This window comes from Chenopodium quinoa, unplaced genomic scaffold, assembly GCF_001683475.1.
Source record: "Chenopodium quinoa cultivar QQ74 unplaced genomic scaffold, ASM168347v1, whole genome shotgun sequence".
NCBI lineage: Eukaryota > Viridiplantae > Streptophyta > Magnoliopsida > Caryophyllales > Amaranthaceae > Chenopodium > Chenopodium quinoa.
In genome coordinates, this window is record NW_018742461.1 from 4,601,471 (window position 1) to 4,627,071 (window position 25,601).

Genomic DNA, 25,601 nt, shown 5'->3' on the forward strand with positions numbered 1-25,601 from the left:
CATCTAACCGCCTTATATTATCTTTGTTGCCCCTAATAGTGGGGCCGCCTCCTGAGAAGCCGCCTGCAATGGTGTAGACGACTGCATCATCTGTATCAGAGCTGTCGGTATGTTGATTCTTTTTAGCCGACTGCTTTTTGGAGGAAGTGTTCCCCGTAGATTTCTTGACATAAGTGTCAAGATCACCTTGCTCAGCCAAGCGGTCTAGGTACCGCATGAGACTGATGCAGTCATTGGTGTGATGGCCAACGTCATCATGATAAGCACAAATTTTGTCTTGGTTCCGGTTGCTTGCAGAACCCTTCATGGGGAGCGGCTTCTCAATTGAGAACCGTCCCTTTATTTCTTTTAGGATAAACTGGTTATCCTTGTTAAACACATACTTTGGGGAGTATGGTTTGAATTCTTTTTTGTTTTTCCGAGCCGGCTGTTTAGAGGAATCAGCCGCCCAGACCTCTTTTCTTTTCTCCTCTTTGTTAGACGACTGTTTCTGTCGTCCTTCTCTTTTGTCGAACCTTTTCCCGTCCGACTGTTTTATCGTACACAGATCAGTCGCCTGTATATAGGCTTCTGCTTCAATCAAGGCCTCTTGAAGAGTCGCCACCCTTTTTCGAACTAAGTCAAATTTGAAGGTAGACCCGTCTTTGAGACCTCTAAAAAAGTCAGTATAAGCTACCTCATCCGGTAACCCTTGAATCTGTATTCTCATCAGGTTGAACCGCCTGATGTAAGAACGAAGCCCCTCCTTTTCGCCCTGCTGAATTGTTCCCAAATCAAGGGTCGTTTTCTTCGCAGGGATGTTCATGGCGAAGTTGGAGGCAAACAAGTAAGCAAGCGTCCTGAAGCTGTTTACACAACCAGTCGGCAGGTTGCCGAACCATTGCTGTGCGATTCCCTTGAGAGTCGCTGGGAAACACTTGCACCAAGTGGGATCATCCAACCCTTGAAGGTACATCAGGTTGGTGAATGCCATCAGATGGTCTTCTGGGTTAGTAGTGCCGTCATAGGCGCCTACTAGAACATTTTTTACTTTGGCCGGTTGAGCGGCTTCAGTAATTTCCTTGGAGAAGGCCGACGGCTGTTCACCAAGTCTAAGCAACCGTAGCTGCCAGTCCATAGGTTGGACGTTTTTTGCTGCAGGTCCACCAAATGGAGGTGGCTGCATAAAATACTGTTGTTGCGGCACAAATGGTAAGTTTGGTACCGCCTGGGCACTATGAAAGCCGGACTGACGGGAGGTACCGCCTGACTGACTCTCATGGTACGACTGAGTATGCCTCATCGAGGTATTTTGTAAACTTTCTTGGAAATTTGAAGTAGAGGCCGACTCTGACAGTCGGTCACTCTTCTTCTGTTCTAACAACAGACGAGCGTCTGTGTATGTTTTCTTCGACCCATCCGCCTGAATGTGACGAACAGGTTTCCTATTTCCCATCGGATGACGGAATTTTGTGAAATCAAGAGCAAGCGGCTCCCGCTTCTTGGATTTAGGATGAGGGGTCGCCTCTCGCCCTTGAACTGGCTTCCTCTTCAGTGAAGTGGAAGATTTTTTGGCCGACTGCTCTTTGACTGCAGCAGGCGGCTTTTTGTTGATCAATTCTTGAATCTCTCCCTTGAAGCCCCTCATGAAGGTCATAAGTTCGTTCCTTGTGATGGGAGCAGACCCATCAGTCGGCTGTTGCCGAGCAGGCTGGGCGCCTGCTGGCTCGCTTCCTGTTTGAAGATGCTCCCGTTCCCTCCTTTCGGTATGACGGGTACGTCGGGCCCTTAGGGTCCCGTCTGGAGCTGTATGAGTTTCCACTTCAAATTCACTTTCGGTGTCATGGTCCGACTGAACTTGAGGGTCGTTTAGGGGACGCCTCTCTTCAGAAGTCGGTATAGACTTGGATGCCATCTCAGAAGTACTCTCCCCACAGACGGCGCCAAATGTTTCGGGGTTTCCTGATGTCCTGCGGGAGAGTTACAATTCCGAGACTGGAACCGGACGCCTGTACCTGCAAAATAACGGAGACTCCTGAGAGCTCCGCCTCCAACGGTCAAGTTAGTACCTGATTAAGGAGTAATTAATACGGAAATTAAAGTAATAAGGTCTCTCTAGGTGAGAGTGCTTAGTGCTGGTAATCTGCTTTGTTAGCGAGATCAGCCGGTTATTACTGTGTGTAATCAATGTATTTTTTGTAATCTTCTCTCTCTTTCTGTCTTGTCTCTGCCTCTTAATGAGGATTAAGAGGAGTATTTATAGTCTTGAGAAGCGTGCCACTCTCTAGGTTTAGGGTAAACCTAGGGCTGACCGGGCTTCTAAACAGGATTGGGCCTTGGTGGCCGGTTTTCCCATTTGGCATGGGTGGACACATGGCGTGTCTCAATTGGTCCGCAGAGGACGTATCTGTGATTGACACGTGGCAGGCTCCTATTGGCCTACGTGAAGGACACATGGCGGAACCTGGTTGGTCCACTTGTCAGACGGTGATTGGAGGATAAAAATCCCCTAATCAGTTTCCACAGTTTTGTTTTAAAACCCGAAACAAAAAAACGATAATGAACAAGCCCTTAATAAACATGCAATGACGGAGAGAGACTAACGCCAAGATTAGTGGTTAACCCGAAAAGGCCAAAGGGGAGGGTTTCTCAGTCCTCCATTGAAGATGTTTGTGAGTTTTGATTTCTCCATTGAAACTACACGTAAGTTTCCCTTTCTTCATTGAGGGGTGAGATTCGAATTCTCCATTAAAAGCTGACTAACGTTTGATTGGGAAACTCTGTTAATTGATAAAATCAAGGCATATGGTAAATTACAAATCTATCTACATACTAAAAACGAAAAAACATATATATCGAAAAGATAAACATACATTATGGACATAAAGGTTGGCCGATCTGACTAGAATTTTTTTAGGTGGGCTATAGACAAATATTTTAAAATTTTTAGTGTTTTTTTTGGCCCAAAAAGCCCCATTAAAATTTATGAGCTTTGTACAAGCATATTCATCCAGATTAGGGATGTCAATGGGGCGGGGCGGGGCGGGGCGGATGTTGGCTTTCCCATCCCCACCCCCACCCCCACCTAAAATTTTCATCCCCATCCCTATCCCTATCCCCATCCCCGCGGCGGGTCTAAAATTCATCCCCATCCTCGCCCCGACGGGTACAATTCTAAAACCATCCCCACTCCAACCCCCACTTGGATATCCACCCCCACCTAAGACCCGCCTAATCCCTGCCTTCCAAATACACAATCTTTCATAATTAATAAAGATTGCAAAAATAAAAAAAAATTATTGTTAATATTACACATTTTTTTTGATATAATATAAGTGTATTACAAAATATTATATTTACTATTTTATTTTACATAATTTTTTTTTATAAAATAGTATAAAAGTATATAATTTTGTTTTAAAAAATATATGGATGTGGGGATGGGGCGGGTACGAAGCGGGGCGGGTGGGGCGGGGCGGGATGAGGCGGGTACAACCTAAAATTCACCCCACCCCATCACTCATGGCGGGTATGGTTTTTATCCCCATCCCCACCCCACCACCCGCCAAACCAAGATCCATTCCCGCCCCGTTGGGACGGGTCTCCTATTTGGGTTGGCATCCCTAATCCAGATCGACCTTTTTTTTTTCATTCGGCACGACACAAATCCGTCCCATGTTCACCTCTACCCAAAGAGAAACAATTTAATCAATGATTGATTTGAGTTAAAGGCATTTAAAAAAGTCCAAAAATAGCAAATTCCAAATTTCAAATTGTACATGCAACTTGTACATCCTCATTTGCTTAGCTCCACAAAATTCGATTTCTTCTCTATCGTTCTTCAGTTGCATACTTGCATTAATTCAGTAATCACCATTCAACTTTTCAAATCTTTCTCCAATTCTTTAGACAGCAATATACCAGCCAAAATGCAATTCAAAGCCATAATCTCCCCTTCTCTTAACATTCAAATCGAAATTCCCTTAATCAAACAATTTTCATTCTCCTCCAATTTGCGGCACCCTAAAATCCCACTTAAGCCCTTCAATTTATGCTTTCCTGAATCCCATCAAATTCCCAAAAATTTGCAAAAAGTTGGTTGTATTAGTCCTAGCCAAGAATTTCTGGGTGAAAATCTTCAAACCCATGAACCAGAGCCCGAAATTAGTAGTTTTGAGATTAACCCAGAAATTCATAACCTTCAATTTTCAGAACCCACAAATGAAGCTGAAGAATTTGCTAATCAAAGTACTTGGGATCAAATGATTGAGATTATTAAGTTTTCAGGGCCTGCTACTGGGCTTTGGATTTGTGGGCCTTTGATGAGTCTCATTGATACTGCTGTTATTGGCCAAGGCAGCTCACTTGAGCTGGCTGCTTTAGGTAATTTTGATTTTTTTTTTTTTTTTTTAAATTATGATTATGATTATAAGGTTGATTTAATATAATGTGATTGATTTTATATGTTAATAAATGGGCAGGTCCAGCAACTGTACTATGTGATTATGTTGGATTTGTGTTTATGTTTCTTTCAGTTGCAACTTCCAATATGGTTGCTACTTCACTAGCTCAAAAGGTCATTTGCTTTACCATCTTATAATTCTTACTTTTATGTGCTTACCAAGTTGTAATAGTTTGTCATTGATTAATTACATGTCAATTGTTGAAAGGGCAGGTTTAGTAACTGTGATTTGTGATGTTGTGTTATCAAGGAATGAGATACTGTTTATCTTAATGAGAATGAATTTATGTGTGATATGACAAGCTAAGTAACATCTTAAAGTCCATAGTAATGCAATCTCATTCCCAACATTGTGTTTTTATATAAGGAAATGTTGAAACCATCTAATACTGCTCCCAAGTGGTAATGGACGGTAATGAAATATGTGAAGAAAGAGAGATAATTTTTGGTGATCTAGCATTACCACGAGAATGAAAATTGATATTTCTGACGAATTTATGTACATATTTATTCTTATTACGTCCATTTATTACCAGTGATCGAATGGGCTGTAAGTTTTTTAAGGCTTTGAAAGATCGGAACTGTTGCAGTATTGGTATTCTTATTAATGTCCAATTGAGTTTTAGTTACTCGAGAATCAAATGTATCTATTTGATAATTTTGGATATATTTTCATTAGGCATGATGATTGTTAATGTTAACTACATCAAACATAGACAACATACACATGCCATACTTTATACCAATGTTGGTGGGAATTGGAACTATCTGTGAACAACAATGACTATCAAATCAGACTGTGTAATCTACTAATATGCATATAGTGTGATTCGTAATTGCTGTTTAATATTGCACACAGTCACGATTCACTTGCATGTAATTGAAACAGGATGAGGATCAAGTGCAGCATCAGATATCCATGTTAATATTCATAAGTCTGGCAAGTGGATTGCTGTTGTTTTTACTGACAAAAGGCTTCGGTGAATGGGCTTTAACTGGTAATTGAAACTGGTACAAGAACTTTGTTGCTACCACATCCACATGCCAACTTCTCATGAAAATACCTTATTTTTCTGTTTTGATTTTGATTTCCGCTGTTGAGTAGATTGTGTTGTTTCACCATCCCCAGACTGCCACCATCTCATTTTTCATATCTCCGTGTTTTCGTTCAGCTTTTGTGGGAGTTAAGAATGTGAATCTTGTATCTGCTGCGAATTCGTATATACAGGTTTGTTTTTGATATGTGTTCTTTCTGTTTACTCTGCTTGGGAATGAGAGGATTTTGTGCACTTGATAATGTGCAATGTTCATCTTAATAGGAGCATTGTCAGAACACTAAGAAGTACTAATAAATTTCACTATGCTTTTCGTGCTCAAATACTCCCAAATAAGATATGATATATATATGACATATCTTAAGTAGTTTGTCGAAAATTTGTGCATTCCTAATTTGAATATAAGCTCTTCTTTCTCAGCTTACATCTATTAAGTATTTTTTAGATTGTGAATGGGAAAAACTGGAGACCCTTTATAAGAGTACAATGGTTATTTATGAACTTTCAATATGTTGCTGACAATCATGCTTTGCAAAATCAGCATTTGAATAAACTTCGCTACCATTGTAGTAGCTTGTTTTTCTGACTCATAAATGTTCAATAAGGATGCAAGTGAACTCATGCTCTATTAAATGTTTTTCAATATTTTTTTCTCTTTCAAGTAACTGTACACTCACATCTTATATTTTTTTAATACCAAAGTTTACTGGTGCGTAAGTTTCCTTCAGCTTATTTGTTGTATTTCTTTTTTGCATGGGTTGATAGATTCGTGCCTTAGCATGGCCTGCCATACTTGTTGGCTATGTTGCTCAGAGTGCCAGGTAAAACACACTGCATATTATTTACCTTATATAATCAGTTGCTTTTAGCACCTGGCCTACAAAAACACGCAATTGCCATTTGTTGTATTAAGCATGTTAGTATTTTCTTGTTTATCAACAAAAAGCCTCAATTATATGCTAATGTAATGATGTTCTGCCCCTAATTTCCAGTCTAGGCATGAAAGATTCCCTGGGACCATTGAAGGCTCTACTCATTGCCAGTGCTCTCAATGGCCTTGGTGATATAATACTCTGTACCTTCTTAAATTATGGGATAGCTGGTGCAGCGTGGGCAACTGCAGCATCACAAGTGTGTTAACTGGATATAATCTTTGTTTATGTATCAATGTTTAGCCCATTCAATCGTTTCATCATTCCATTGTCTACATATTTGTATTCACCATTTTTTAAATTGTGGGAATGATCTTTCAGATTGCTGCAGCTTATGTGATGATTGATGGTTTGAATAGAAAAGGTTACAATGGGTATTCCTTTTCAGTTCCATCACTTGCTGAACTGCAAGAGATAACTGGGATTGCTGCCCCCGTCTTTGTAACCATGGTTTCTAAGGTTTACCATTATAGTAACTTCACATCTGATCCTAGCATTTTTTTACTCCTAATTAATTTATGTAAGCTATCCTATTTCGTGTCAGGTGGGCTTCTACGGTCTACTTATATATTTTGCTACGTCTATGGGCTCACATGTAGTGGCTGCTCATCAGGTAAGCTAAACCTGCCTAATGTTCAGGGATTCCCAATTCTATTTTAATTGCAGACTCCTATCAAACAGTTTATATGCTCTCAACTGACTGCTGTGTAGGTGTTGCTTAATATATTTGGCATATGTTCAGTATGGGGTGAGCCCCTTTCTCAAACTGCACAATCATTTATGCCCGAGCTATTGTATGGAGCCAACCGAAGTTTAGTAAAGGTAATTGTTATCCATGACATTGTCATTACAAATCCTCCTGTTGTTTTTAATAGCTTTAATGAAACACTTATTAACTCATGTGTTGAAGAGAGGGATGAGAATGTTCACCCATGTGATGAGAATAGAAGGAATGTTAACCTTTTTAAATTTTTTGACTTAAAAGGAAAGTGTGAGATATTGGAAAATATACAGAGTGCCTTATTTGTTGGTAGAACTTTAACATCAATACATTATATGCAGTAGGTACAGCCAAAATCTCGAAGTCATTCCTTATTTCCATTTAAGGTTTTAAAGACATCTTAACTTTCTTGTAGTTTGTTTTTACGAACAGGCGAGATCTCTATTGAAGTCTCTTCTGATAATAGGAGCGTTTCTTGGACTTCTTCTAGGAACTGCCGCAACTGCAATCCCTTTTGTTGTTCCTAATCTCTTCACATCTGATACAGTAGTAATAAGAGAGGTTGGTTAAATTTGTTACAATCTTCGCCCATTCTGTATCTTGGTGTCTTAAGGTTTTGAACTATGTCTACATCCTTTGGAATAACGGCAGTTGTCTCTGTATGCAGATGCGCAATGTTTGGATTTGTTTCTTCCTTGCTTTGAGTGTGACACCTTGTATACTCCCCTGTGAGGGTACATTGCTGGTAAAATCTAATTTGCTTCCTTGTTTCATTGAATATTGTCTATTTCATTGCGATAAATATAGTTTTCCACTTGTGGAGCTATATTTAAGAGTATCACAGTCAATTTGTTGGCTGGCATCCTGTCAGTTGTTGACCCAACCGGGTTACATCTGACTAAATCTAACTTGTAAATTTGTAATCTTGATATATGAAAGTCCCTGAAAAGTTAGCCTAAAATTCTTTCCCACAAATTGAGCTTCACAGACCTAAACCTGACTGAGAAAAAGACCAAATGTGAATAATATTTCAAAAGCCCGATAATTATGATGCGTATAAGCACTTCAAATCCAGAAATCTATGATGATAGACCCAAACCCAACTCTGCTGATCTGTTTGACACATGCTGCTTCATTGTCGCTTTGTGTTTAATTTTTGTAGCTATTGATATGATGATCAAGTAACAGATTAAGAATTTGAGATGTTTCACTTTTTATCGTGTGAAGGCTGGCAGGGATCTCAAATTCATTAGTACATCAATGAGTGGATGTTTTGCTTTAGGCGCAATTGTATTACTGGTATTCTGCTGATCTTCCTTAGTATTACAAATATCTTACAATCATAAAATTTGTTATCCTCTTCTCCTCGGGTGAAATTGATGCATATCCCTGCATTTGTTCATAATCTGACAGCTCGTAAGAAGTCAAGGATTAGGCTTATTAGGCTGTTGGAGTGCCCTTGTTGGATTTCAATGGGTACCTTTCTTTTCTCAAGTTTGTTATGGAGTAACTCATATTTGTTCAGAGCAAGTCATTAGGCATCTTCTGATCAATTTTCTCTCATACAATACACAGGCACGCTTCTTGATTTCTCTTAGACGCCTTCTTTCTCCTAGTGGCGTACTATTCTCAGAGGATCTTGATTGTTTGAGATTGGCTGAGCTTAAAGTTGCTTAGGTAAAGATTCAACAAACACCTTCAGCAAATTCTTTTCATTGGTTAAACACTTTAACTACCTTCAGCAAATTCGAGTAAGATGAATTTGGTGCTTCAGGGTTTGTACAATCATAAAAACTATTACGTACATTAGTTTTTTTATTCCATACTGTTTGCAAGAATTGCAAATGTATTCTCTGATACTCTAACAGACTAATATTAGAGTCAGAGATAGGAGTATACATATAGCTTAAGCTGAACTGTAAGCAGAAAATCCATCCCCCCCCCCCCCCCTCCATTTACCCCATGACTTGTCGACGTTGTTGTGTTATGTTCGATCTCCAATAGTCGGCTTGTAAGCACAACCTTGAGTATTGCATATGGGAATTCACCATCAAAAACTCATTATAACCATCAAACTGATACGAAAACGGAGTAATTCATTACAAACTAGTGAAGCAAACTGACACAAGTTTAGGGGTGAATTTAGGGGGGAAAATGGCAACAAAAGATGCTGAATTCAGTCTTGAAAAAACTCGAGTTCAACCTTTGCAAGAAGAAAAGAGGCATGCTTCCAAAGTTTATAAGTACTTTGTTCTGAAATATCAGTGGTTGATATTTGGGAGGATTGAGACTTCGTGTATTGTTTTGTTTTGCATTATTATGTTCGGTCAAATCTGAAGTTGGATTACTTGGTATTTGTTGTTACAATTGTGGTATATGGTCCCATAGAGAGCGTGCGAAACGGCGTAATGGACGAGAGGTGTGAAGTTATGCTTGATAATATAAGTACTTTTTTTTGGCTCTTTTGTGTGGGAATGGCCCGTGAGCTTTTAAAAATCTATACATATGACAAAGAAAATACAGTATTCGATTTTGGAGAGTAACGGAGCAGTCATTTTTACATTTTACTAAGGAAAATGGATAACTTTCGATTTTACTACGTATTCATTTGGTTCAAATCAATTGCAATTTAAATCATCTAATTTTAGGTACAATTTTGATGATTTAACTATTCAAGTCGAGCAAATCAGGTTATATTGTTTGGGTGTACTTTTACATAGTATGACTACTTAAGTGCCCACTAAGCCCCACCCCACCTCCCCTATTTATTCATAATGAGCATGACGTGATTTCAAATTGGTCATATTGGAATTTTTAAAGACGGCACCGGTCTACCCTAACCCGGCTCAATCAGGATACATAAGGCACGATCGCAACAGAAAGGGCATGTCAAAACTCAAAATTCTAAAGTTTTGACGTAAAATAATAATTATGAAAACATGACACGATCCAACACAATGAAAACTTAGATCTGACATACAGGTCAATTTAATCCCCAACGCACTAATCAAACCCAAACCACGACCCAAAATTTCCATATCAGAATTCTCCGACCCTCATGCCCAATAGAACAACCCTAACAATAATAACAAGTAGGTCCATCCATCCATCCACGAAATATTCTTTCATTATAAATTCACACAATAACTCCGTATGTACATGTACATTAATATAGACCAAAGATGCCAAATTGCCAAGGGACGTACAAGTCATTCATCATAAGTACTTAAGATTTGTCATAGTAGGTGACCTAATTAATAATCCAATATAGACCATAAAAAGAATACGAAAACAATCACAATAAAAGACAGCAATTTGTTACATTAATTAATTATCATCAAACAACATTAAATACACCCCCCAATTACTCACACGCCTCCTTTATTTTTATAAAAAAATAAAAATATTTTCTCTCTCCTAAGAAATTAATTAATAAGTTTACCCCACAACTCTTCAATATCCCTTCTTTATTACTACTACGCTCCTTTCATTCTTGGCTATAACATTAAATTCCAACACCAATAAAACCAAAACTAATTAATGGTTATTTAATTTTTTTCTCACACCCAATTCCAAACCCTCATTTAATTTTCATCATTTTCTTCCCACCCCGTAATAAATTCGAACTTCCCCTTTTTTTTATTTATTAATTCATTTTTCTTTCTTCTTCATTCTTTTCATATCTCCACTTTTTCTTTCTTCCAATTTTCTCTCTCCTCTGTTTCAAAGAAAACATATATTTGAATAAAATTATGGCTGCTGATGTTAGTATGTTGATTAAAGATAATAATACAAAATCTGGGTTAATTACTCGTGATTTTCTTGGTGGGTGTTTTGGTATTGAATCTAAAGAATTAGACCTTGATTTGCATGTTCCTAATGGTTGGGAAAAACGTCTTGATCTTAAGGTACGATAATTTTATTTTATTTTACTTTTCGTTTAGTATGTTTTGATTACTCGAGTTAAAAAGGTTTATTCAATGTTTGAACTCGTGACCTTTTTGTAAATAGATGATCGGTGATCATGTATGGGTTATACTAGTAGTTCATTTAAAATTTTGCACTTTATATTTTTGGTTTTTTTTTTTCGTTTTTAATGTTGAAGAAATGTATTTATTTATGAATTCAGAAATTTATTGCATCATTCAAGTGACATAATAAATGCTACGATGATCAATGTGTGACTTTTAAGCATATAGTGATTGCTCACGTTCATTCTTTTTCTATTATTTCTCTTTTTTCATATTTCCTCTGATTATATCTGTAAATGTTAAGATGTTACAAAGTTCAAATCTTGATTAACTTTTTAATAATTATTTCATAATCCTAGTACCTTACCTTAAATTTGAAGGTCAGGACAATTAATTTTGTTGGCATGCTTAAATTGATATTCCTGGTTGATAATGGTGGAGTTGATTCATATTTAATACATGTTGATGGAAGTTACTTCCTCCGTTATTGGATGGAGTTTTTACTAATCACGTGTAACCTGGTTAGATACGTGTCAATATGTACTTTCAAAATATCTATTTTTTTTTTTTGTAAAGTTTACAAAAGATAATTAAGGATATTAATACAGTCAAAAGTTGTGATTGACAAATGTGAAAGTTCAAACGATGCAATTATAGAAGAACGGAAGAAATATGAAGAATTAATACATACCTCAAACGTAACTATAGTACATTGTATAATATTGATAATTTTTTGAAATGTAAGTGGTCAAAATTCAATCTTAAAGACTGAGAAGAGTAATTAATATTGTAGTTTTTCAAAGAAAGAAAAAACCTTGCTAAAGCTGTTTCTTAATTGTGTTTGTTTGAGGGTATTTCGAGACTACTTATGAGTAGTACTATGTTCTGTTTTCTGATAGAAAAAATAAATAAATAAATAACCAAAAAAAATTATGTTCAAGTATCATGTCCACTACCCAAAAATATATTGCTTCAAAAAAAATATATAAAAAAGGAGTTTGCATATTCATAGCCCCAAGGGCAAATTGAACATAGTAATAGTATATCATAAGACGGTACGTATTAATTTCACGTATTGCTTGGTGTTATTAATGTTTGAGTTTATGTATTAGCTAGTGTCACGTATTGATTGGTGTAATTAATGTTCGGGTTTATTAACGCGTTGTATCTGAATTGTTTTTCAGTCAGGAAAAGTCTACATACAGAGATGCAATCCTGCAAACTCAGCATCTGAACAGAAGAAAATGGCAAAAGAGATTTCCACCAAACCCCAAGATTTAAATGTGTTTCAACAATCATCATCATCATCATCCAATACAAAGGCAACACTTGGACTGCTTGAACAACCAAGTTTAGACCTTAAGTTAATCCCTAATAATCAACCCTCAAATTATTCTAGTGTATGTACTTTAGACAAGGTGAAATCAGCCCTTGATAGAGCTGAGAGAGCCTCACCTACATCCTCATCATCAACTTCCTCGTCGTCTTCATCGAAGAAGCGTTGGATGATGATGCCTACGACTGTCAGATCATCATCAAAGTCGTCTCCATCACCCTCGAATTCCTTGTCATTGTCAGTTGGTGAAGAGGAACGGCAGTCATCAAGGTTGTCGAATTCCTTGCCTTCTGATAATCAAAATGAAGGGTTATTGATTGCTGCAGCTTGTCCTGCTTGCTTGCTATATGTGTTGATATCGAAGAATGATCCTAAATGTCCTAAGTGCAATTCAGTTGTTCATTTGCCTACGATGAATAAGAAGCCTAAGATTGATCTTAACATATCGATATGACTCATATGAGCTCGTTGTCTAGGAAGTTGGATGCAGCCAGTTTGATTGGATTTTGAATGGTTTTATCCTAGCATTTCTTGGTGGGGGTAGTACTTCTAGAATGGTTTAGTATCAGACTTATGGAAGATGATAGATCTACGCGAGATAGGTAGTTTAATGATAGACAAATAGACTTGTACATTTCTAAAGTTATACATGATTAAGGAAAAATTTCTTTAGTTTTCATCCTTCTTTTGATTCAAATGTCTTTCAATACTTGGCTTGTTCTATTAGTATCCGAAATATGGGGATGGGATGGTTTGAACAGTTATGCCTATCTTTCAGGCTACGAGTAGCATACTTAGTAGCTGCAATGAAAGCATGTTAACTGCCCTCGAGGGTTACTCAAGGAAACTCCCTCCGTTGCTTAAGTTAGCTAATGGTCAGTAATGTAATGACATCGTTGGGCTGCAATGCCATCTTCAGACTGCTATGACATCTCCGGGCTCTGATGCCTTACCAAGTTACCACCATGGTACTCTGATCTCCAATCGCGAAGCCCTTGTGAAAATTTCTTATCTCCCAAGTAAATACCACAAACCTATCTATTGGAAGCATTTGAATTACACATTTAAGGAGTGCTAAAAGGTAACACGCAATGGAAAACTCTACTCCCTTGTGTTATTTTAGTGAACTAACTGATGATATTCTTTAAGTCTTTAACTCATTAATTGCATTTAAGGCTTTTACCCTCTAGGGTTTCCTTGGGAATGAAGGCTGATTACTCGATCTTCCGAGTCGTTTTCAGACTAAAAATGATGAAGGAATGTGATTACAATAACGGGGTGTCATCCCCTAAATGCTTTTATGATGATACAGCTAGAGTCTCGTCTCCATGGCAGGTGAATCTAATAATACTAAAGTGGGGGATAAAAGGGGAGCTAGAAGCTACGAGGAGGAGCAGTTTCATCTCCCTCATGTTCGTGGGATTCAAAAGAAGCCCAGGAGAAGTGGTATGAGTGCTGGAAGTTCCAACTTATCGCAAGTAGAGGGTAGTATGGGGTTTTGGTGGAAAGATATAAATGCAAATCACCATTTTATTGTTGATGTGTGTGATCACAATGACATTCCATCATGGAGAGCAGTAGGCATTTACGGGTGGCCGGAGCAAGAAAACAAACACTTAACTTGGGAACTTATGTCCCGTATCAAAGCTAGTAGTCCCGTTCCGTGTATCATTTTTGGCGACTTCAATGAAATTGTAAGCTTGGACGAGAAGGAAGGCGGAGCTACTAGAAGTGAAAGGGTGATGGATGCTTGTTTACACAAATTTCGAGTCTAAATAAATAAAGACGGGAAATAAAGTAACAAATGAATTTATATTAATATTTGAATTTTGGATACAATCTTTGTATAACAGTTTATAATAAAATAAACTAAGTCCTCTGATTCTGTTCCGCAACTTGACGATGACACGTGTGTGTGTGACACCTGTAGGGTGACGTTTGATGACGTCGACTTGAGTTTGAATGTAGGGTGACGTTAGATGATGTCAACTTGTATTCAAGGGTTTTGTTTGAATACATCTGAACGCGGGCTTATGAAGCTTAATCCCGTTCAGATATGTTTGAATATATCTGAACAAGTCGGCATGAGAATTCCACTTGAGTTTATAAGCTCTTGGAATAATGATTTTTGGATCCCTTCAACTGATGGAAGAATGGTGTATCTATAGGAGATGAGAACCCCTTGGATGGACTTAGTAGGTTTGGGCCTAGCCCATTTTGTGACTTAGAATTCTTTTAAACTGATTCGTTTGATTTATTTTATAACTCGAATTGTATAAAATTTCCGTGTCTACAATGCTTTTAGAGCGGCAATTGATGACTGTGGGATGAAAGACTTGGGTTTCCGAGGGAGTATCTTTACTTGGAAGAGGGGAACTAATCCAACCACTTTTGTTAGAGAACGCCTTGATCGCTTCTTGGGAGATGTCAGTTGGTGCTCGGTTTTTCCGTTCCATGAGGTACGACATTTTCGTATTTACCGTTCGAATCATGCACCAATCCTCTTGAGTGCAAGTGACAAGCGGGAGAAGTGGTTTGGCTTTCTAATGATGAGTGTGGTGAAGTGGTCAAGAAGGCATGGGAAGGCAGTAAAGGTCAGCAGACAACTAGAAGAATTTCCTTATGTGCGGACAACTTATCTTCCTGGGCAGCCACCACTTTTGGTGATATAAAAAAGAAAATCAAGGAGAAGGAGGATCAATTAAAGGAAGTTCAGTGTAGGAGTCCCGACGCGACAATGTTGGAACAATGTAGTACTCTATCTCTCGAACTTGATGACTTACATCGTCTCGAGGAATCTTATTGGCATGCAAGAGCTAGGGCGAACGAAATGAGGGATGGGGACAGGAATACTTCTTATTTCCACCAAAAAGCGAGCCAAAGGAAGCACTACAACAGAATTGCGGGTCTCTTTGATAATGATGGAGTTTGGAGAGGAAGAAAGGAAGAGATGGAAAAAATTGTTGCAGATCACTTCGGTTCTTTGTTTTCTCGTGGGAATTCGAGTGGTTTTGAGGAAGCAATGGAGGGTCTTGATCGTGTAGTATCGGATGATATGAATGTAGTACTTAATGCAGAGCCGGAAGACTTGGAGATTAAAAATGCACTTTTCCAAATGCATCCAAATAAGGCCCCGGGACCCGACGGTATACGTGCTTTATTTTCTCAGAAATTTTGGCATATTGTTGGAAAGGATATTGTATGCTTTGTAAAAAACTGGTGGCATGGTAATGTTGATTTGAGTAAAGTCAATAAAACTTGTGTGGTTTTAATTTCGAAATGCGAGTATCCTAAACGTATGACAGAATTCTGACCAATTAGTTGTTGCAATGTGTTGTATAAAATCATCTCAAAGGTGATGGCAAACAAGTTAAAACCTTTTTTTGATAAAATTATATCCATAAATCACAGTGCATTTATCCTGAAAAGGTTAATAATGGATAATGCTTTGGTTGCTTTTGAAATTTTCCATGCCATGAAGAGGAAAGGGGAAGGTAAAACTGGTTCTATTGCTATGAAATTAGACATGAGAAAAGCATATGACAAAGTCGAATAGGGTTTCTTGGAAAGAGTTATGTATAAAATAGGTTTCGATGACAATTGGGTTTGAAGGATTTTGAACTGTTTATCTACTGTATCTTTCTCTTTCAAGATAAATGGGGGCATTTCCGGATCAGTTTTTCCATCTCGTGGTCTCCGACAAGGAGATCCCATCTCACCGTATTTGTTCCTTATGGTCGCTGATGCTTTTTCTATCCTCATATCAAAGGCTGCAATTGATAACAGAATACATGGAGCAAAGATATGTAATGGGGCCCCTAGAGTTTCACATTTGTTCTTTGTCGACGACAACATTTTATTTGCTAGAGCTATGGTTAGTGAATGCTCGGTGATAGTTGACATTATCAGCAAATAGGAGAGAGCATCCGGTCAAAGTGTCAATCTGAACAAAATCGATGTCGTCTTTAACAAATGTGTTAATGTTGACCGTAGAAATGAAATTGTGGATAACTTAGGGGTGAAGGAAGTGGAACAACATGAGAAGTATCTTGGATTACCAACGATTATCGGCAAGTCGAAAAAGGTGATTTTTGCAAGCTTGAAACTGAGGGTATGGCAGAGGATACAAGGGTGGATAGAAAAATTGCTCTCAAGACCCGGGAAGGAGGTAATGATTAAGGCGTTTGCCCAAGTGATCCCAACTTATTGAGCATCTTCAAAATTTCGGATGGGTTACTAGATGAAATTCATGTAATGTTAGCTCGATTTTGGTGGGGATCAAATGAGACAATGAGAAAGATGCATTGGCATAATTGGGATTCTCTTTGTAAACCAAAATCGATGGGAGGGTATGGGTTTTCGAGACTTAAAAGTGTTTAATCAAGCCCTTTTGGCCAAACAGATTTGGCGGTTGCATACAAGGCCGAACTCGCTCCTTCACAGCATCTTGAAAGGTCGATACTTTAAGAATGGGTCGATTCTTGAGGCCTATAGAGGTCATAATCCGAGCTACTCGTGGCGGAGTTTGTGGGGTTCGAAATCTTTGCTTTTAGAAGGTCTCAAATGGAGAGTGGGAAATGGTGAGCACATCCGGGTGTGGCTTGACTCATGGCTTCCAGGGAAGCCAAGTACTGCAGTCCCATCACACAGCCCTCATTTTGATCCTGATTTAAAGGTGGCTGCTCTCCTCTATCCTGAAAGTGGAGAGTGGAACACACAAGTGCTTAGAACTCTTTTTACGAGTGAAGATTGCGACAAAATTCTGCAATTGCCAACTTCAATCTACAGAAAAAAAAAAAAAAGAACTCTTTGTTCTGGTGGCCATCTAAGGATGGAGAATATAGTGTCAGGTCTGGCTATTGGTTGGGAAGGCTTGGCCACTTATCTTCCATAGAGAATTTCATGTCTGATGATGAAAAAGAAGTGTGGTCGATTGTGTGGCGCAATGATAGACAACCGAAGCTCAATCACTTCTTGTGGAAGGCTTGCAAAGGAAGTCTGGCAGTCAAGGAAGTCCTGTTCTATCGTCACATTGCATATGATGAAATCTATAATTGTTGTGGGATTGAGGTTGAATCTGTCAACCATATTTTGTTGATTGCCATTTTGCCAAGGAAGTCTGGGATGGATATGTACATGCACCACTGCTGCAAGATGCTCCTGCCTCCTCCTTCAAAGCAAACTGTTGTGGTTGGCCAGTAAGCTTGGTAAAGAGAATTTTGTGCAAATGCTAGCTATGATGTGGTCCATCTGGTTCTGCAGAAATAAGCTGATATTTGAGAACAAGACCCTCAACCCGAAATTAATTGCTAGCAGCTTTATTAAAAATGCTGGTGATTATTGCTCCTATGTGCGAAAAGTGTGTGCAGCACCAAGTCCTACAACCATTCTGTCAGCAACAAACTGGTCATGCCCACTTGGAGGTGTTCTGAAACTAAACGTGGATGCGCATTTGGCTGCTACTTCTTATGTGGGGCTGGGTGCCGTGGTCAGAAATCACAGAGGAGAGATCACCTTTGCTGCAGTGCGAAAATATGAAGGAATATGGGACGTGGAGCAAGCCGAAACAACAACAATTAGATACGGTTTACAGCTTGCACACAGATTTGGGTATAGGAGAATTTGGATTGAAACTGACTCCATCAACGCTGCTAAGAGAGTGGACTGCAATCAGCAGGGTTTCTCACCCTTGTACCTGCTTTACGAAGAGATTTCTCAGCTTTCTTTGTCTTTAGAGTTTGTTAATATTTCTCATATTAAACGTGTAGGCAACATGATGGCTCATTTAGTAGCTAGATGGAATACATACGAAAACTCAGAGCTTGTTTGTATGGGCATTTTCCCCCAAAGCATTATAGCTTTGGCGGAAAATGATTTGTTTTAATATATGTTTAACGTTTTCCCTTGCTTTGGCGGAAAATGATTTGTTTTAATATATGCCTAACGTTTTTCCAAAAAAAAAAAAAAAAAAAAAAAAAAAAAAAAAAAAAAAACCAATAGTTATCCCAATATATGTAAAAGTTCTTTTATTGATAAAGTGAGTTGAAGTTAAGTCACGCCGTGTGAAGCTAATTATTTTATTTTTATAAATCTTATCTTGTGATCTAATTACATTAAAATCGTATCAATTTTAAATTAACCCCTAGACTAGGTCAAAATTTACCCAAATTTAATTAAAACTTTAAAAGACATCTTAAAATTGTTTGATGTACTCTAATTTTTGTAGTGAAGTATATCTATGTTGTACACAAAAGTTTCTATTTAAATGAGGGGTTTAAAAATTTACATCAACAAATTATAACTTCGATAGAGGATTAGATATTCAAATAATTTCAATTTATTTGATTATCTCTTTGATACTGTAAATCGTATCGGGTTATATTGAAATTCGGTTTTTACTCCTAGTTGTTAAATATTAGGATAATATGAAACAAGCCTAGACAACCTAAAATAAGGAGGAAAAGAGTTTGATCCAAAAACAAGACCCAAGAAAGTTCCATAAAAAAATCAATGGTTATGGTAGGAGACTAGGAGTTACCCCTTCCTTAAAACTTTAGAGCTAATTAGAAAGTTTAGAGAAGACCCACAACTCGAGCTCTAATACGATGTTAAATTTTAAAATAACATGAAACGGGGTAGGCAATCCATATAAGGAAGAGGAGACCAATTTGGTTCACAAATAAGGCCCAAGGAGGTTTCATATTAAAACCAATTAGTGAATAATAAGACCGAGTGAAAGCATTTTTCCTCTTTATCAGTTGTGAGACACTAGCAGTCACATTGATTGAGTGGCAAGAATGGAGTGGAGCCCACTAGGCTATGCATTATTTCATTTGACCCAATAGGAATTAGCAGTTGTGGTGGAAGAAGAAAAGGGCCCAAAATGGTTGGAGAATCTGTAAGCGCAAGATATGTAGTTGCTCTGCTTCCACCAGTGTTGCTGTAGGGAAGTATGCTTATAGACTTGTAGTATTCCACCATCATGTAATTGTTTTTGGAATAATGATTATAAAGTAATATATGCAGTATAAAAAATATTTTTACTGATTGTAGCTATAAATTACAAATTTTCAATCATGTAAAGACGAACAAATTAAAGAATCACGAGATTTATCATTACTCTGTAAGTCCGTAATGTTTCGGTATAAAATAAAATTTTATTGATTGTAGCCGTAGATTTCAATCATGTAAAGACGTACAAATTATAGAATCACAAGATTTATCATTACTCCGTAAGTCCATAATTCATCGTTGTTTCACCTTTCATCTATTAACTTTAGAATGCCTCTATATCAATTTGTATTAAGGTATAAATGTACAATGCACACCCAAATGAGCAAGACTTATCAGATTCATGTATAAAGGTAGGTGTTGAAGTCAATATGATACAAAGTAGTAAAGTACTCCTACTTATTAACTTTATAACCAGAAGCTTTTCGTTGCCTTCCATCTTAGTTCGAGTAACGTGTTTGAATAACCAAAATGAATTTTGTAAATATTTGACCATCAACTGTCAAAGTCAAACAAGAAATATAGAACTACCTAGAATAGTGTTGTGTTAGTGGATCCCTTAAACTTCACCAATTATATGGGAGGGAAGGGGGGATAGGTATTGGTGTTGGCTTGGGTGTGGACGTGTGGTGGTTAGGTGAAAATGGCGGTGCCGTGGTGGTGTCGTGGTGGTTATCCGTCAATACAAAGTTGGGTGGAAAACGCGGTCTACTTAGGAGAGGCTATGTTGCTTGTTTAACTCTAAGTGTGATACAATAGCTTGTGCGTGATAATGTCAAGTTCGAAAGTGATGCAAATAAAATGTGTGACTAGAGCTCCCTTCAATTTATCGATCAGTGACTTTAAGTTTACTATTGTCATTTTTTTTTCCTATTTAATCATATGAAAAAAGAGTTGAAAAATGAAGTTACTCATTTTACATCCACATTAAACCTATTACAGAAAGCAGGTACATCTAACAATATCCCTGGAGCACTTGTGCTTTGACAAAATTTAACCTTGTTACAAACTTACAAAACATTATACTCCTATCACTTTAATATCATTAAGGTCATTCTTGGATCTTTCAAAGGATATCAACTTCCACAAGACTACAAGTACCAACTACCCTTTCTCCTCTCTTTCCAAAATCAAACACTTCCTAAGTTACTTTCTTTCCTTTTCTTCATCATCTTCTTCATTTTCCTTGTACTAAACAAACAAACAAACAAACAATGCAATTCAAAGCCATTACTCCCTTTTCCCCTCTCATTCAACTCAAACCCTTAACTCTAAACCCAACGTATTTCCCTTTCCCCTCTTTTACCTCTTCCCTTTCCTCACATTTCCGCTCAAAACCCTCTTCAAATCCACTAAAGTTACCAACTTTCAGTCACCCAACTCATCACATTTCCCAGAAACTTCACTGCATCACCCCTGCTCAAGAACTTTCCAGTGAATCTGATTTTAGGGATGAAGAAGAAAACCCTGATTTGGTGGACCCCACAACTGAGAAATCCACCAGTCCAAGCTTATGGAATCAAATGATTGAGATTATCAAGTTTTCTGGGCCTGCTACTGGGCTTTGGATTTGTGGGCCTTTGATGAGTCTCATTGATACTGCTGTTATTGGTCAAGGCAGCTCCATTGAACTTGCTGCTTTGGGTAATATCATTTTTATGTTTATGATTTTTTTTGGGGTTTTAAATAATCTTATATTGTGAATTTGTGATTATGATCTAATTAAGTGGGGTTGATGTAATGTTGAATGTGCAGGTCCTGGAACTGTTCTTTGTGATTATATGAGCTATGTATTTATGTTTCTTTCAATTGCAACATCTAATATGGTTGCAACTTCACTTGCTAGACAGGTGCGTTACTCTTTTCACTAATTAGTTACAGTAGTGTTACACCATGACTTTTATTTTTAAATAATAGGCCACATTTTATCACACGTATGTTTTTCAAGGAATCGAGTTAAGATATCATTACACGACTATTGTTACGTCTAAGTTGTTAAAAATTTTACAGTCTAGAAGGCCAAAAGATTGTAATTTCTTAAAATGGTTGGTTTAGGGTAATGTGGAGGGTGATTTTCGAAATTTCAAAGTTTAAATTACTTTGTCTTAGTGCGCATTTTGAGTTGAGGGGATCCAAAATAGAAATGTCGCCTATTATTTTAGTAACAAGCGAGTGTATACTATTTTTTGTATGACTTTGTACACGGTGATCAATGAAGTGTAATGTGTGTGATTAATGCAGGATGAGAAGCAAGTGCAGCATCAAATATCAATTTTGCTGTTTGTGGGTTTTGCTTGTGGAGTGTCTATGCTTATATTTACGAAATTGTTTGGTTCATGGGCTTTAACTGGTAAATAAAACTGGTATAAGAACAATTTCTGTTTCTACGTGATCTTCAGTAAAATGCTTGATCATTTTCGCTTCTTCCATGTAAGTTTTATTCTTTCTGCTATAATTGCAGCTTTTGCTTGCTATAATTGCAGCTTTTTCTGGATCACAGAATGTGCACCTTTTGCCTGCTGCAAATACTTATATTCAGGTTTGTTTACTTACTTTACTATAGTATGATCACTTCTGTGTCTTGTGTCTTTTTTTCTAGTTGGTTTGGTAGCTATTTGGGGCAATAACTGCCTGCGCTGCTGAAGAGGTATTGGTCTGGTCTGTAATTGAGGAAAAAGTTGTAAATTAGGAGTACCTGTGACAAATTTTGGCATTGTTTTCAAATTGTTTTGATCACACAGGAATGTGATGTACTGATGTTTCAATGTGTACTTACACTAGAGATGTTAAACATATCGAGTTCATGAAACAGACTGATACATTTGCTATTTTTCAAGTACATATGGCTTTGTATATTTGTATTATGACTAAGGTAACACGAGTGAACATATGTATCCTTGATATAACAATCTTCAAATGTTCATCCCTTGGATACTGTTGTATCTAAAACAAGGTGCTTCCATGTTTCCTTGCTTCAATGCACTTGTTTGTTACATGGATAGCTCTGAACTTTCTACCTCCAAATCATGGTATTTTGGTTTGCTTAAATCTGATTTGTTGAGTCTTATTTGCGCACACATCCTTCTTCCTATGATGATAGTCAAAGACTTTTTCTTTTGCCTGCTAGATTCGAGCTTTGGCATGGCCTGCTATTCTTGTAGGATGGGTTGCTCAGAGTGCAAGGTACTTGATGTTCCCTGCGTAAAAGTTAATCTCTATTTTACCTCTATGTTAAAACATATATTTTCTCATTTGTTATTAGTCTGGGCATGAAAGATTCAATGGGACCTTTGAAGGCCTTGGTAGTTGCAAGTGTCTTAAATGGTGTTGGTGATATAGTACTCTGCATGTTCCTTGGCTACGGGATTGCTGGTGCAGCATGGGCAACTGCAATATCACAGGTGAGCTCAGTCCGTTTATCTTCTTTGTTCTCTTACCTTTGCTATCCCGCTCTTTTTCTACTACTATAAATTATCTCTTACTGTTGTTATTTTGCTTTTGTGTCTCTGATCTCAATTCCTGGAATATTCTTTGTTCAGATTGTTGCAGCCTACACGATGATTGATGCTTTAAATAAGAAAGGATACAATGGGTATTCTATTGCAGTTCCAACGCTCCCTGAACTTCGAGAAATATTTGCAATTGCTGCCCCAGTATTTATAACTATAGTTTCAAAGGTTTGTTGTGAATTTAAGTAGCATCAAGTTTGAATTATAGCTATTTTGAAGTAAAAATCAGCTGACATTCAGCATATGTTAATGTTGTTTTAGGTGTCCTTTTACTCTTTGATAATATACTTCGCTACCTCCATGGGAACGCATACAATTGCTGCTCATCAGGTGAGCCTAATTTGTTTGAGGCTTTTGAATAATATTTGGCTCTGTACTGAAGCTAAATTAAAGTGGCTAATGTATTGCCAACTGAAAACCTTGTAGGTCCTGTCTCAAATATTCCACATGTGTGCAGTATGGGGTGAACCCCTTTCTCAGACAGCTCAGTCATTCATGCCAGAGCTGCTGTATGGAGTAAACCGAAGTTTAGTTAAGGTATTCTAACAGTCAGTTTCCAGTCCTTTTTATACAAGACTGCCACCAAATCCTGGTGGTCTGGTTTGTTTTAGCTCCGAGTAGGTGCCTCTTATAGTAATCATAGTCATTATTCATCATTAAGTCATAATTTGAGGACATTTTGAATGACACTTCAATGTACAAGTCTTTTTAGGAGTTTACTTATATTACTGATGCTGTGAATGTTTAACTTATACAGGCCCGAGATCTGCTGAAATCTCTTTTGATCATAGGGGCTTCTGTCGGACTTTTTCTAGGCATTGTTGCAACATCCATTCCTTTCTTGGCTCCCAATGTTTTCACCCCTGATCCCGCAGTTATAGCAGAGGTTAGTTTTGTTTTCCTTTATAAAAATACATGAATGGTAATGCTTGTTGGACTTGCAAACACATGTAGATTAACACAAGTCAAAATTTGGGATGACTGCAGATGCACAAAGTATGGGTTCCATTCTTTCTCTCTTTATGTGTGACTCCTTGTATACTCAGCTGTGAGGGAACATTGCTGGTAAGAGTTGAGATTTCATTTCGATCATTTCGTTGTCGAACTGTAAATTGTCAAGTAATTAGTCATTGTGTCACCATATAAACAACTGCACTCGTGAATCAATTTTAAAAGTCATACTGTCATAGTCTTAATCATCCTATGGTTGTTGACATTGGATTGGTTTATCGCCTTTGACATGCAGGCTGGAAGGGACCTCAAATTCATTAGTACATCAATGGGTGCATGTTTTGTCTTGGGCTCTTTTGTATTGCTGGTATTGCGATGCTGAACTTTCTGATATTTATTTATCGGCCTCTTGCTGATATTCAGTACAATTATTCTCTGTCTTCCTCTTTTCCATCTAAATTTCCCAAACACTTAGCTTCCCTCAAGATAATTTAACACATTTACAATTTGTTCTATGACAGCTTGTGAGAAGCCAAGGTTTAGGTTTGGTAGGCTGCTGGACTGCTCTAATTGGATTTCAATGGGTAATTCTTTCTCCTTCAAATTTTCAGCACTCCTTTTTAATACATCATCTAACATTGCCTGACCGCATTCCCCCTCCACCTTCAATTTCTAGGCACGATTTTTTATTGCTCTACAACGCCTTCTTTCTCCGAGTGGGATACTGTTTTCAGAGGATCTTCTCCGTTTTAATTTGTCTGAGCTAAAAACAGCTTAGATGCTGTACCAGCCACATTTTTTAACGATAAAATTTGGTGCTTTGGGTGTTTTTAAAACCACAGCATATGGTCTAGAAGTCGCGTTCATCAATTTCTGTAGCCCAAATGAGGCTTAGAAGATTACCTACTTCGGCTACTTGGTAACACGGTGCATCTATACAGCAAATGATAGTTGATTTGTATACTATTACTTAGTGTAATTCTACTGTTCTGTGTAAGCTTGTTGTTCATATTAATGCTTCAAAGACCGGAACCAAGCCAGATGCATATTATCCATACTAAATCAGATATTGAAACATTGAGAAGCCCTTGAAAGTTATACAGTTCATTGAGCAATCATAGGCCTGTTTAAAGCAGAATGATAACTGTAACAAGAAGTGTCAATAGGGGCAGCCAACAATTTTCAAAAGGATACATATTTTAGAAAAGAACCGCTCTGGGTTTTGTTGGTTCACCCCTTCACAGAATTCTGATAAAATTAGAACGATACAGAAATTGGCCTTACCGGAAAGAACCCAATTGAGGTCTTTCCTTCCCCTCGGCCTTCTACAAAGTGTTTGGTACTTTGAAATACCTAATACAGGGCGCGGGGGCATAAGGGCCTTATTTAATGTTTAATGTACATTACTAATTAACTATTGCACAACCTAATCCCAATATGTGATTACACCTTTCCTCCTAATTCTGGTCCTCTCTGTTCTGAAGGGTCATAGGGTGCTTTTGTGCTTTCCTACATTCATTTTTTCACTAATTAATTATTACAAATAGTGATTTCATTCCTTTGACTAAAACACACCATAATTAAAATATTAAATCAGTGCTAGACTATAGCTTTGGAAAGGTATATTTAAGATATCTTTATCTTAACTTTTTCCAACAGCCCAATCAAGTAGCT

At 37.6% G+C, this 25,601-nt stretch overlaps 3 protein-coding genes across 3 annotated transcripts; all 3 read left to right on the forward strand.

Annotated features, from left to right (window-relative positions):
• Positions 1 to 3,638: 3,638 nt before the first annotated feature.
• Positions 3,639 to 9,224, forward strand: LOC110718888 (protein DETOXIFICATION 46, chloroplastic-like). The gene is made up of 14 exons (XM_021897821.1): positions 3,639 to 4,362; positions 4,461 to 4,555; positions 5,331 to 5,439; positions 5,614 to 5,669; positions 6,262 to 6,317; positions 6,489 to 6,627; positions 6,750 to 6,887; positions 6,973 to 7,041; positions 7,140 to 7,250; positions 7,582 to 7,710; positions 7,817 to 7,894; positions 8,377 to 8,448; positions 8,563 to 8,625; positions 8,725 to 9,224. The coding sequence occupies exons 1-14, from the start codon at positions 3,759 to 3,761 to the stop codon at positions 8,824 to 8,826; spliced, it is 1,821 nt and encodes a 606-aa protein (XP_021753513.1). The 5' UTR covers positions 3,639 to 3,758; the 3' UTR covers positions 8,827 to 9,224.
• A 1,121-nt stretch (positions 9,225 to 10,345) lies between these two features.
• On the forward strand, positions 10,346 to 13,135 carry LOC110718890 (putative protein TPRXL). Its single transcript, XM_021897823.1, has 2 exons — positions 10,346 to 11,057; positions 12,305 to 13,135. The coding sequence occupies exons 1-2, from the start codon at positions 10,902 to 10,904 to the stop codon at positions 12,908 to 12,910; spliced, it is 762 nt and encodes a 253-aa protein (XP_021753515.1). The 5' UTR covers positions 10,346 to 10,901; the 3' UTR covers positions 12,911 to 13,135.
• A 7,332-nt stretch (positions 13,136 to 20,467) lies between these two features.
• Positions 20,468 to 25,025, forward strand: LOC110718889 (protein DETOXIFICATION 46, chloroplastic-like). Its single transcript, XM_021897822.1, has 14 exons — positions 20,468 to 21,111; positions 21,223 to 21,317; positions 21,709 to 21,817; positions 21,951 to 22,006; positions 22,595 to 22,650; positions 22,730 to 22,868; positions 23,007 to 23,144; positions 23,238 to 23,306; positions 23,403 to 23,513; positions 23,734 to 23,862; positions 23,964 to 24,041; positions 24,223 to 24,294; positions 24,449 to 24,511; positions 24,604 to 25,025. The coding sequence occupies exons 1-14, from the start codon at positions 20,682 to 20,684 to the stop codon at positions 24,703 to 24,705; spliced, it is 1,647 nt and encodes a 548-aa protein (XP_021753514.1). The 5' UTR covers positions 20,468 to 20,681; the 3' UTR covers positions 24,706 to 25,025.
• The last annotated feature ends 576 nt before the right edge of the window (positions 25,026 to 25,601 follow it).

Bases quoted from the DNA above. Each gene is read 5' to 3' on its own strand.
- LOC110718888 (XM_021897821.1), top strand. From the start codon at position 3,759: ATGCAACTTGTACATCCTCATTTGCTTAGCTCCACAAAATTCGATTTC. The intron at 6,628-6,749 runs GTGTGTTAACTG...ATGATCTTTCAG, and splicing joins GGGCAACTGCAGCATCACAA to ATTGCTGCAGCTTATGTGAT. The intron at 8,449-8,562 runs GTATTCTGCTGA...ATAATCTGACAG, and splicing joins TAGGCGCAATTGTATTACTG to CTCGTAAGAAGTCAAGGATT.
- LOC110718890 (XM_021897823.1), top strand. From the start codon at position 10,902: ATGGCTGCTGATGTTAGTATGTTGATTAAAGATAATAATACAAAATCT. The intron at 11,058-12,304 runs GTACGATAATTT...ATTGTTTTTCAG, and splicing joins AAAAACGTCTTGATCTTAAG to TCAGGAAAAGTCTACATACA.
- LOC110718889 (XM_021897822.1), top strand. From the start codon at position 20,682: ATGCAATTCAAAGCCATTACTCCCTTTTCCCCTCTCATTCAACTCAAA. The intron at 22,007-22,594 runs GTTTGTTTACTT...TTTGCCTGCTAG, and splicing joins CTGCAAATACTTATATTCAG to ATTCGAGCTTTGGCATGGCC. The intron at 23,307-23,402 runs GTGAGCCTAATT...AAAACCTTGTAG, and splicing joins ATACAATTGCTGCTCATCAG to GTCCTGTCTCAAATATTCCA.